Source organism: Idiotropiscis lumnitzeri, chromosome 16, assembly GCF_059441095.1.
Source record: "Idiotropiscis lumnitzeri isolate Australia: NSW breed Sydney's pygmy pipehorse chromosome 16, RoL_Ilum_1.0, whole genome shotgun sequence".
Taxonomy (NCBI): domain Eukaryota; kingdom Metazoa; phylum Chordata; class Actinopteri; order Syngnathiformes; family Syngnathidae; genus Idiotropiscis; species Idiotropiscis lumnitzeri.
The window spans coordinates 11,448,923-11,460,923 of NC_142406.1; the positions used below are offsets into that span (position 1 = coordinate 11,448,923).

Genomic DNA, 12,001 nt, shown 5'->3' on the forward strand with positions numbered 1-12,001 from the left:
ATTATTTTTGGGGGGTTATATAATGCATGGCAAGAATGTTTTTCAATTTTTTTTTTCACTCACTTGGCTGTCCGTGCATGAATCATTATCCCTCCAAACGTTATTTCCATGCTAGCTGCTTCCTGCCTCTTGATGGTTGCCCCTGCTTGTCAATGTGTCCTTGTAGTAAACGAAGGCGGTGTGCGACAGGCGTCAAACTCCTGCCCCGACCCTGGAGAGCCGGAGAATGGTAAACGCCATGGCAACGACTTCAGGTACTGTCTGCACTCGCCATCATACATTGGTCATGTCTGCTAAAACACTTTTTTTTTTTTTTTTTTTCCTTTCCTCCCCCTCAAAACTTTTCTTTGAATTTGTCTGTCTGCCTCATTTTTCCCGCAGCATCGGCAGTGTGGTGCAGTTCAGCTGCGACGAAGACTACGTCCTCCAAGGGAGCAAAAGTATCAGCTGCCAGCGAGTGGCCGAGGTCTTCGCAGCCTGGAGTGACCACAGGCCCGTCTGCAAAAGTAAAAAAAAAAAAAGAAAATATTCCATCCATGTCGAGATATGCTGCCCTCGGAGAGCTATCATTTTAAATAAATTTAAGTCAATGCACACTCTGAACGAATACTCGTTTGGCTCAACTGCGTCCGGTTTGGACACGGCCTGGTTGTCCTGGGCTCGCACTCGCATACAAAAGCGACGAGAGACAAAGATGGAGGGCGTCCGTCGCTGTAAATGCCAAAGCCGTTTGTCAACGTTGGCCTTGGGATGGGCTTCAGACTTCGGGGCACGAGACACATACTTGAAGATAGAAGACAAAATTTATAGGGCGCACGTCCTTTTGTGGGAGAATGAAAGAAATTATTTCAGCATTCGATTCTTAATATATCAGGCTCATACTCCTCGAATGAGGCAAGCATGATTTGATGTAAGGAGACTGTTGGCCGCCTACAATGTTCACATTACTCCCAAATTACGTTTTTGAAAAAAAACACACAATTAGGGAATACATGTAATTGTAATTAGTGTATCAGACTGCAATTAGACTTTTAATTTGGCCACCGCCAAGGTCAGGGATCCTTGAACAGGTTTTACACATGTGGACCGACTTCCTAACACAATCTCTTGATAAGCCGAGGTAATATAAATCGACCTAAACGTTAAGATACGGCCTCGCTCTGTTTCCGACGGGGTCCACAACAATCAAGCGCATTATCCAAGTCATTATTTGACATATTAGTCTTCTCTATTCCTTACGATTGGCAATTGAAGATGGTTAACGCCTGTTAGGGAATCATCATCACCAAAGACACGATAATGAGCCTTTAAATGGCTGCCATTAAGTCTCGGGCGTGACGATTGGTTAAGTGTCGTCCCGCCGGAGAAGCCACCAAATTTAAGAATGTTGCGTAACAGTGATTTGTTTGCAATAAAGCAGCGGCATTATGAGCAACTGCACAGTGGGCAACTTTGTTTGACATGACAAAGTGCTCCGTGCCGCTCCGGCAGTTGTTGCTTAGTAACAAGGCCATTATGTGCTTGGCCTCGCCGTGCGATGTGCGCACCGTGGGAATAATGTACTCCAGGTAACGCTTAATCGCATATAATGTTAAGCGTCTGTATTCTTTCACGTTAGAATGTGTGCTCTGTGTTTATCATATTTATAAAGTGTATGCAATCGGGATCCAATGGTGCGATTTAACGGTTTACTACTTGTCGTGGTTTCCGGGTCAGGTTTCAATTTGCATTTGGAACAGGAAGGCATCCAAGGACCCTGACGGGGAAGGCATTTTTTCAAGGATCCGTCTCATAATGTTGATGTTACGATAACTAATCAACTTTTTTAGGGAAAGAGAATATATATTTTTTTTTTCAAGGAACATTTTAATCCCAACACTTCAGTCAGGGTAAAATATGATAATCTTGGTAGTGATGTATTTTTCCAAACTAAAGTTGTAATATTTTAAAAATTGTAATTTAATGAAAAAAAAATAAATAAATAATAAAAAAAAAAAATATATATATATATATATATATATATATATATATATATATATATATATATATATATATATATATATATATATATATATATATATATATATATATATATATATATATATATATATTTCGGGATTTTTAATTTCAGATTTTAAATGGTAACGATCAAGGTTAATCTGATATTTAACATTTTGTTTTCAATTTTTTCTGACCTAGTTGGCGCACCCACTCTCCCCTCTGAACTTTTTTTTAAAAACGCAACATTTTGAATCAGGAGGCAATTGAGAGAATATATTCGGAGCATTCTTACGACTAGTTCAACTTTACCGGGCCAACCAAGTGTAAATTTATCATCATTGTCAGGCAGAATCCCACGTCCAAATTTAGTCGATATTTTTTCCACAAATTGATACCATTTGCTCGTCTTCTTGTGGCTCTGTTGTTTTTATAAATTCTAGACAAATCTAAAGTATTGAAAATGGCTTGCTGTCTTGATGATTAACGTGTTAAAAAAACATTTTTGTTTTGTTTTCCTTAAAAGCGATGCTTCTGGAGATGCGAGGATACATCTTGTTCCTAAATGTTTGCATCTGAGTACGCCGCCGTTGCTTGAAGCGCAGCGTTATTCTTTACACTTAGAATAAAAATGAGACTTTACAGGTATTTAAACTACAGGCAAGATCAATCCTTTCAGAGTGTAAACGTTGCAAACAAAGCCCTCCAGCTGGAAATAGGATGTTTTGGTGGCTTAGTTAAGGAGCATCACACGGAATATTGAGTATACACCGCTTGTCACCGAAAAAATATAAACCCACCTCAGGTTGGAGACTTTAATATCCGAAATCTTTTTTTTTTTTTTTTTTTTTTAAATATGCAGGTGTGATGCTAATAGACTCTTTATGATTAGCCGATACATCTAGCAACCGGGTTTGTCGAGATTAAGCCTCCATCCCCCAAAAAAATCAAGCAGCCTCACCAACTTCTCCGTTATACCAAACACACGTAATTCCTTTTGGCAATATTAGCCGATGCGAGTTTGAGTTGCAGCAAACGCGACTGCATCTGTGGGGGGGGAAGAAAGGGAATTGTGGGCGCATTACGCTGTCAGCGCAGGTAGCGTCACGGCGGGCTGCGGTGAATGTAAATGTCGCATCAGCTCTTCTTCTTTGTCACAGAAGACGCTGAATGGAGCCAAAGAGGGATTTTAATCTTCACGTCACTTGTACCACAAAATACATTTGACACCTTCCTGTTACATTTATTTGTTCACCACATTTCTACTATCAAAATGTGTAATATGCAGTATGTTGAACACTGGAAACCATCCTTCAAATGTATGATGCGTTCGATTGCAACTGCAAATTACCGTAATATAAAGTAAGTACAATAAATAGCAACGAAATCCGCCGGTAATTTTCACCCACACAAAAATGTCTTTCATTCCATATATTTGAACAACAACATGGTGGCAAAGTATTTTTTTTCCATTTGACTAGGTAGTTTCTTAACTAAATGCTGTGAATGTGCAGGATAACAATGTATAGAAGGCGTGGGCAAACTACGGCCCAGGGGCCACATGCGGCCCGTTAAACGTTTTAATCCGGCCCGCCGAACTTGGAAAAAAATTAAATGAATAAACTTTGTTAATGTTTTATTTTCTAAATACTGTGGTTTTTCAAAGACATATATATTGTTGTAATGTTTTTATTCACTTTCATTTCAAATTAAATGTATATATATGGTCCGGCCCCTCTGTCAAATTTTAGAACCCATTGTGGCCCGCCAATCAAAAACTTTGCCCACCCCTGATGTATAGAATTAGAAATTAGAAATCCCTTTATTGCCATTGGACTCAAGTGAACCTCAGCTATTTGTTAGTGGTAGTGATTGACCCCTGCCACAAATAGTCCCACCCCCAACGGTTTATCAGTGTCTATAGATGCTACAAGATGACTGCAAAACTCCATGAACCACCTCAACTCAAGTTCAACATAGTTCCTTTGCGCCAGTATGACACAAGATGGCGCCAAAGCACACTTTTATTGCTTTGGCCTGATCACAAAATTAGTGAATTACTGAATTTGCAAATAGGGGATTGAGAATATGCAGGAGATTGCGGATATTATCATACCAAAAACAAAGCAATTAGCACAACGCCGCCAAGTGCGATGACAGCTGAGGATGGACGCGTTCTCTCCACGGCACCTTGCGTGTAAAAAGAGCAATCTGTCGGCAAAGCATCAGGCCAGCTTATGAATTAATACGCTCATCACTTCCAAATGTGCTAATAAAGTCAACATGTGCTTTTTTTTTCACACAAGTAAACCAAAATAAATGGGGAGGAATTGTAATCCAACAGATTATTATTTCGTAGTTATGAAACTCGACGAGACTAAACAAGGCAGATCGTCCTTCTGTCCGTTTTTCGAGTGCAGACGGACAAACGTAGGGAGCGTCCATGTGGCATGTTGATGAATGGACAGATGGCAAGGCCAGTGAGCCAAACCCGTGTGTGCGTGTGCATACACTTCGAGGGAGGGGGGGTGCTCAGTCGATCTCCTTCAATCTCCAGCCTGAATGAAAAATGCTTCATTGTACATGTGTAAAAAAGAAGTGAATCACTCTCTCTTTAGACGAGTTTTTGGTGAGTGCGGAGCCATTTACAGTCGGCCGTCGGGACACCTTTCCAGCTTAATGATGTCATCAATCAACCTCCGAGCCTATTGGTCCATCCCTACTTATATCGACGGGCTGCTTCAAAGTGCTCATTTGGGAGTACCTTGCGGAGGAAAAAAATAAAAGCTTTAGATATTGGACTGGAAACTTTTCATCATTCACAGACAAGCTCAAAAAGCTTACGCTGTGTAACTTTTAGTGGACGTTCTTATCACATTTTTCTTGTTTTTTTTCGCAAGTTCAAAAAAAGCCTCAAAGTGCAAATAATCTTGAATTTGACTTTAATCCGCCGTTTATTTGTCGATTCAAACATTTTCATTATTTTTTTAACAAGCTCAAAACTTCTTAAATTCCCCCCCACCCAAAAAAAAAAATATCTTTTTCTTTTTGAGTCCCAAACAATCATGAGGACACTCCACAAATTAAAACCTCCAACGTGTTTTTCTTTTCCTTTTCTTCTTTAACGTGTCCTTAAAATAAAAGATGCCCTCTAACGCTTTTTCTCCAAATGAAGACGAGCGTACCTTCTGGGCTTACTTATCATATCCTTTAAATTAGATACTTCCGCTTTAAATAATGCATTCACTTAAATTACACTTCGTTCCTCTGATGGAAAATTTGCCATCCGAAATAACACTTTGTAGGTGTTGATTTATGGCCTGTAACATCCCAAATTATACTCATTTTAAAAGCTGCGATGGAAAGTCACGACGTTTCGGTGATACAATCGACGTTAGATACGCTTGACGATGGCTTTCATGGTTCTGTACTGGGAGGTTTTAGTGTGGACCAAAAATAACGGGAAGTAGTACAGAGACCCTGGAACCATTTGCAAAAGATTCTGTCGATAAAAATCTGAAACTGAAAGTCCAGAAAAGTGCATTGTGCAAAATGTTGACAGTTCGGTTGATGGAATGTGATCCAAACATTTCCCTCCCGTAGTGGAATTAAAAAGCCACATCAGGAATGAGGCGGATTTCCTCATTCTGTCAGTGACGGCAGCTCACCACTGAAGCTGCTCCTCGGTGCCGTCCAGTGGATGCTGTGGATGCTCCATGATGGACAGAACCTTGTTGGGCATCCTCATTTCTGCCCCAAAAGTCGGGCTTTCCAGCTCTTCCCCTGACAAATGACATCTCACGTCTATTAAGTCCACAGGAGCTGTTGGAATGGGAAGTAAGGAATGGCCCCTTCATACTGGTCCCCATTCGGGACCACGGGCCGAACCAAGCTTGATTCCTAATCAGCTCTGTGACCAGTTCATGCCCAGGAAGTCCGTTTGACATCCTTGGCGGTGCTCTGCCGCAGTTGGATTAAATAGAGTCCTCTTGTGAGGGGTGTAGGGGTTCAAGGACCACCCACTGACCTTGAAGGCCGGACCCGCTAGAGAGACCATGTGGACCTTGACAAACAAACCCGGGGAATAGGTCTTTACCGAGACTGTAGAGAAAATCTTAGACAATTGTACAGAAAATTTCAAAACAGAAAAAAACATTTCAGTCTATAATAACGTGTACTGTAATTTTAATACACTCAGTATCGACTGTATTCAATTTGACTTAGAAAATTTTGTTCTGTCCACAATTCTGTAAACAATCAAATTTAATTGATGTCACCTGCTGGCCATAACATGCTAATTTAACTAACTTCAGATATTTTTATAGTTATGCACTGTTTCCTGAAGTTTTTTGCAGGGCTGTACATTGCCTAGCCTGTCCTATCCTGTCCTGTCCTATCCTAGCCTAGCCTAGCCTAGCCTAGCCTAGCCTATCTTAACCTCGCCTAGCCTAGCCTAGCCTATCTTAACCTAGCCTAACCGAGCCTCTAGCTGACTGTTCGAGGGCCCACTGTAAATATCATCCTAATTATTTGTTTAGCGTGCAGATATGCTAACCTTTTTTTCCCCCCGATTTACCCTGAAATGTGAATATGTTGCTCCGGAAATATGTGCAATGCTAAGGAATGTTCACATGCAGGCGAAAAGACAGCAAGACAAATATTAAGACCAGTTTCATGCCGTTGCTATGGCACCACAGTGCCCAATCACCTTTTGGCGTCGTCTATTCAGGCCGCCCTGATTAAGCTGTCAAAGTACACACATGCATACTTTGTCACATGCAGATATTCTGTCACGCACAAACACACACTTGTACATACACGTACGTAGGCCTACACACTCGCACTCATGCATACTGTACATGTCGGTATTGGTGTATGGATTGCCGCGAGCCAAACACAGGAGAAGGTCAAGGGAAGATGCATTGCTTCTGAGGGGAAAAATCGTTCAGGGGCCAGTTGACAAGAAGCTGCAGGACTTAGGTTGGCAAAAACACTCCGGGGGGGGCTATAGATCGTCTGAAAGGGTCTCTTACTTGTCCCGTGGAGGACTCCATGGATGCACATTCCAGCAAAATCAATCTGTGCACTGATGGGTTTTTTTGTTTTTTTTAACTCAATTGTCAAAAATTGGTGGGCTAACAAATCCTTAGGTTGTTCAAATAATATTGGACTGTATAAATTTTTTTTTTTTTTATTAAAAGTATGTCATTATATTGTGTGTGTGTATATATATATATATATATATATATATATATATATATATATATATATATATATATGTACATTCAACACATTTTAGAAATGCATTTATCCAAATAATTGAATCTTATTCCGGGGCTAATATTTTTTTAAAATATTTTTTTCTTTATTAAAGAAGAAAAAAAATTCTAGGATTGAATTTAGTCTATTTTTTAATTAGTATCAACCTTGAATAAAAGTAATTCACTGTACCTATTTTCACCAACAGTTTGCTTGGTCTTTTTATATTAAAAAAGAAAAAAGTTAAATGTACTGCCACTTGTTGCTAGGTAGCAAAGCCGACTTGAACAAAACACACTCCTAACATTGGCCAAAAGGTCTGCCGCCCACAAAGCAAAGAAATAATTTGTAAAAGAAACAAAGTCAGACAAATACTAAAAAAAAAAAAAAAATCAGAAAAATGTATCGTATACATTAATTTTTAAGTTATAGTTACTGCTCTTGAAAACTATTTTGTCATTTGGGCAGCATCTGGTGGATTTTGTTGGGCACTGCCTTATTTGCCCTTAATGTGGAATTCCTCAACTCCACTTTCTTCTTTTGGGTGGTCTAAATATATTTATTTCAAATTGACTTTTGCTCTTGCTACGTCATGTAAACGGACGCATTTATATTAGTATAGGCAAAGATGTTTTTTGTTTTTTTTTCTTTTTGCATGCCGCCTGTTTCACTAGCCGTGCGCCTTGCGAACAAACTAATTAAGGAACAAACGCCGCTTCAAACCAAGCAGAAAATTACCTCCCGACTCGGCGTGGGACGAACCAAGGACGGAGCGAGCTGCGCTTCTTGATTGTCACACTATACGCCGCCTAAATGAGGGTTTATTTTGTGTGTTAACGATCAGTGTGTTTCATTTTCAGACTCGCTTATTATGTCACACGGCTGCGAATTAAAACGTAGAAATTATTGTGCTATAATTGTGAATTATAAAATGAATTCCACCACTAATACAGTCAGTGCATTCAACCGTTTTTCTTTTACACTTGTCCTTGTTAGGATTTAGTGTGATCTAAAGCCTACTTTGGTTAACTTTAGGGGAAGAGGAATTTCACGCTGGCCAATCGCTAACGCATGCAGTTTCGACAAACAACTATTCAGTGTCACATTCTGCACAATTTATTGTCTTTATTGAATTGAACACGTTATTTGGAAGGATGTGGGAGAAAGCCAAGTTAAGTTGTTCTCAAAAACGAGGACTATCAAGTCACTTGGTGGCAAAAGGTAAAGTGAAGTCGGTGGCTAGCTAGCTAGTTAGCTAGCTATTAGCATTTTTAGTTTCAGGTGGTATGCTTGTCAATGCCCAAGAAACTATTTCCTAATTGACACTTGGCTAGTTGGTCTGTAAGTCGTTTGATTCTCCATAGATGTGCAGCGCCGAGAGTAACCCCCATGAGTCAATACCGCGACTTTGGCTAATCCTGTGATATTCCGCAGCCGATAGTCTCCAATTTAGTGGGACTGTTGGGAGAGATTTCGGTGATGGTGTCGATAGGGTCTACCTGACTCCTCCGCTTGTGTGCTCTACATTATTTAACCAGAAAAAAAAAAGAAATCTGACAATCTATCGTTGTTCTGTTTTCAGTCAAGACGTGTGGCAGTAACCTTCAGGGACCGTCGGGGACCTTCACGTCGCCCAATTTTCCGATTCAGTACGAGAGCAACGCACAGTGCGTTTGGATCATCACGGCATCCAACCCCAATAAGGTAAAGTCACCCTTCATTTACATAAAATATCTCCTTGTTGTTGTTTCGAATGATCCAGAGGTTTTTTTTTTGTTATTTTGGGAATTTGTGACGGAATGTCATTTTAACCTGCACAATTTTTGTGGGTAGGGACGTCCCGATTACAATTTCTGGCAACTGAGGCCGAGTCTCAGTCTTTGGTTTGTAGTATCTGCCGAGTCTCGATCCGATAGATGGAAGCCTTCCAAGGTTATTTCAACCTTCTCATTATACATTGAGGTCCACCAATAGAAACACACGTGCTGGTAGCTTGTCTGTTCAAGTTAACATCTACCGGAACTTTAATGCATGTACAAGAATGTACATGCTTAGTTCGCCGACATGTTTAAATAATTGAAAATGCCATTGGATAATAATTGACGAGGACTCTGTGCTGATCATCGACCTCAAGTGGTCTGTGATTGGTCGGCCTTGCATGGCCGCCTGGAATGGAATGTCATTGCTATTCGTGGAATGTGAGCGGTCGTGTCATCGTTGCATCAGAAAAGCAATAGCGTTAGAAACACACTGGCGCGCACACGCACGCACACAGCTTCTCTGGAGTGTCAAAGTAACTTCCTGTGTCTCTCCTGTTTGACCTGGATGCTCGCTATTGTGCTTTATAGACCATAATTACATATAGTTTCACCTGTAGTTTAGTGTTACACATTATGTCGTTAAACATGCCAGGCTTTATATTCTGTTCTGTCACGTTGCGGCAGAAGGGCCATGAATCATTTACATCTTACTTACTTTCGTCTTATTTCAAGCTGCTCAATTTTGAGAGGCAATTTATCATAGTTTCATTTGAAACTATTGTGGGATTTACAGTTGTTTTATTTAATCTGCACCACTGTCGATTGATGTTAATATCATTTCAATTTGTGCAATTTTTTAGGCTGACAGTTGATTTTATCCTGCACATCTTTTTCAGGATTTATGGTTTTGTTTCAACATTTTTCTTTTATTATTATTATTATTATTATTTATTTTTTATTTTTTATTTTTTATTTTTTATTTTTTATTTTTTTATTTTTTAAGGGTTATCTTATTTAACCTTGTGCAATTTTGAGGGGATTTACGGCATTCTTGGTTTAGCTGATTAGCTGTTTGGGGCTTTACGGTAGGCTTTTTTTTTTACCTTTATTGCTTTTGGGATGGATTTGCAGTTATCTTATTTTCTCCAGTGCAATTGCAACGGGATTTACAGTGACGTTACCTCCAAGTGCATTTTTTTTTTTTTTTTTTGACAGCTTCATGGTCTTATTTGATCGCTTTTTTCTGAATTATTTTTGCTAATGTATTTCGTTAGGGCAGAAAAAAATGGCGGCAATATAATCTAAATAAATAAATAAATAAAATGTAGCCATAACTTGACTAATAGTTTAATCATGAACTGTCATTGCATTTCTGTGCATGAATGACAATAAAAATGGAGACATTTTAATACAATCCTCGAAGCAGCCGATGATAAAGGATGAAGCGTGAGTGACAAATCCTTTAATTTCACTCCCAATATCCGTCTTTCTTCATTTATTTTTTACATCCTGGCAGTTTTTATCTTTTCTTGTATTCATATAGGACTCGTGTGAATTGGCACGTGAATTAAAGAATCCTCGTTTAAAAAAAAAAAAATAAAATACGATATGTAAATGTGCCATATTGCTCATGGATTTTGTATCACTGCCGTCAGTCAAGTGTCATCGCTTTCCCGCCGGGCTTCTATTCGCAGAAGATTCCAGAAAGCTTTTAACGCCATAGAGCATCAGTCAATCAAACGGAAGGGATACGTATCCGACATGTAGTACATTATGAAAAGTTCAGAAACAATACAGTAACTTTTTAATGTGATTTTTAAGCGCAGTCACCCAGATTCAGTCTGCATTTTTTATCCATTTGTTATGAAACACTCTTTTGTGAATTGTAGTTTTGATTGTATTATTATTATAATTTACCTTTTTATTGTTGTGCATATTACACTTTTTTTCATTTCAGAACAAAAATGTGCTTAGCCTTGCAATGAATAATTGCTTTATTTGCACGCAAATATTGTTATATGTATCAATTACATTTTGGATATTGTTCTGTCTTTTTTTAGAAAAGGTTTATTGGCGGGATTTTTGTTTTTTTAGAACTATGTATTATTTTATTTTTAGTTTTTATTTTAGTTTTAGTTTTTCAACAGCCTTGCGACATTAGTTTCAATAAATGCCATGTTTAATGTCGTATTGATTTAATATTCCTACTAATAATGTGAATGCCACTTTTAATAATTTGAATTTGAAACAAATATGATCAATTATTAGTTTGGATGCATTTTAGTTAGATTCACTTTTTCATATTTTACAGAATTTTTTTTTTAAGTGCGGAGAAGTTAACACAACCTCCCCCCATCGTCAAGATGCATTTACAGTGGCAAAACTACAGATTTATTTTTTTTTTGGATAAATTATTTTAATCCAACTGGAGCAAGTTTAATAGCTACGAGCGTATTTGCAATAGCTTGCGCTTAATGAGCACACTGATGGGTGAAGGAGGAGCAGCTAGTCGAGGATATTGAATCTCCTGAGAAGGAAATAAATAAAAAAATAAAAAAATGAACATGAGACAAAGTAGAAGAAGAGGAAGGAGGTAGTTGTGACACACGCTGGGCATGGAAAATGTCCCTTCGGAATTCTCCTCAGTTTCTTCATTAAGGAGCGCGAAACGATCAAATTACGTAGAAAGGAAGTGCAGGGTGTTCCACCCGTGCGTCCATCTCTGAGGATGAGTAGCGGCAGGTTTTCTTCACGCCGACCTGTCCTCTCCGGTTTCTTTCCGTCCCCACTTTCTCTCTCCCCTCGGCTCGGGTTAAGTGTTAATGGCCTTCTATGGCTCCCTGACGTTATTGCTTCATTTAGTTTGAGCGGAATGAGCCTTTAGAGCCAATTCATTCCCCCCTCTTCTCATTTAACCTTGGGGATGGCGGGGCAGTAAGGCCGTTAGCAATGCCGCCTCCTTCCTCTTCATTCTTCTTCATCCT

At 39.1% G+C, this 12,001-nt stretch overlaps 1 protein-coding gene across 1 annotated transcript in view; it reads left to right on the forward strand.

Moving 5' to 3' along the window:
• Window positions 1-12,001, forward strand: part of csmd3b (CUB and Sushi multiple domains 3b) — a 203,645-nt gene that overhangs the window by 120,152 nt on the left and 71,492 nt on the right. The window contains 3 exon segments of the mRNA XM_088318195.1: window positions 167-254; window positions 382-506; window positions 8,840-8,961. Of these exon segments, the coding sequence (XP_088174321.1) occupies window positions 167-254; window positions 382-506; window positions 8,840-8,961 (335 nt within the window).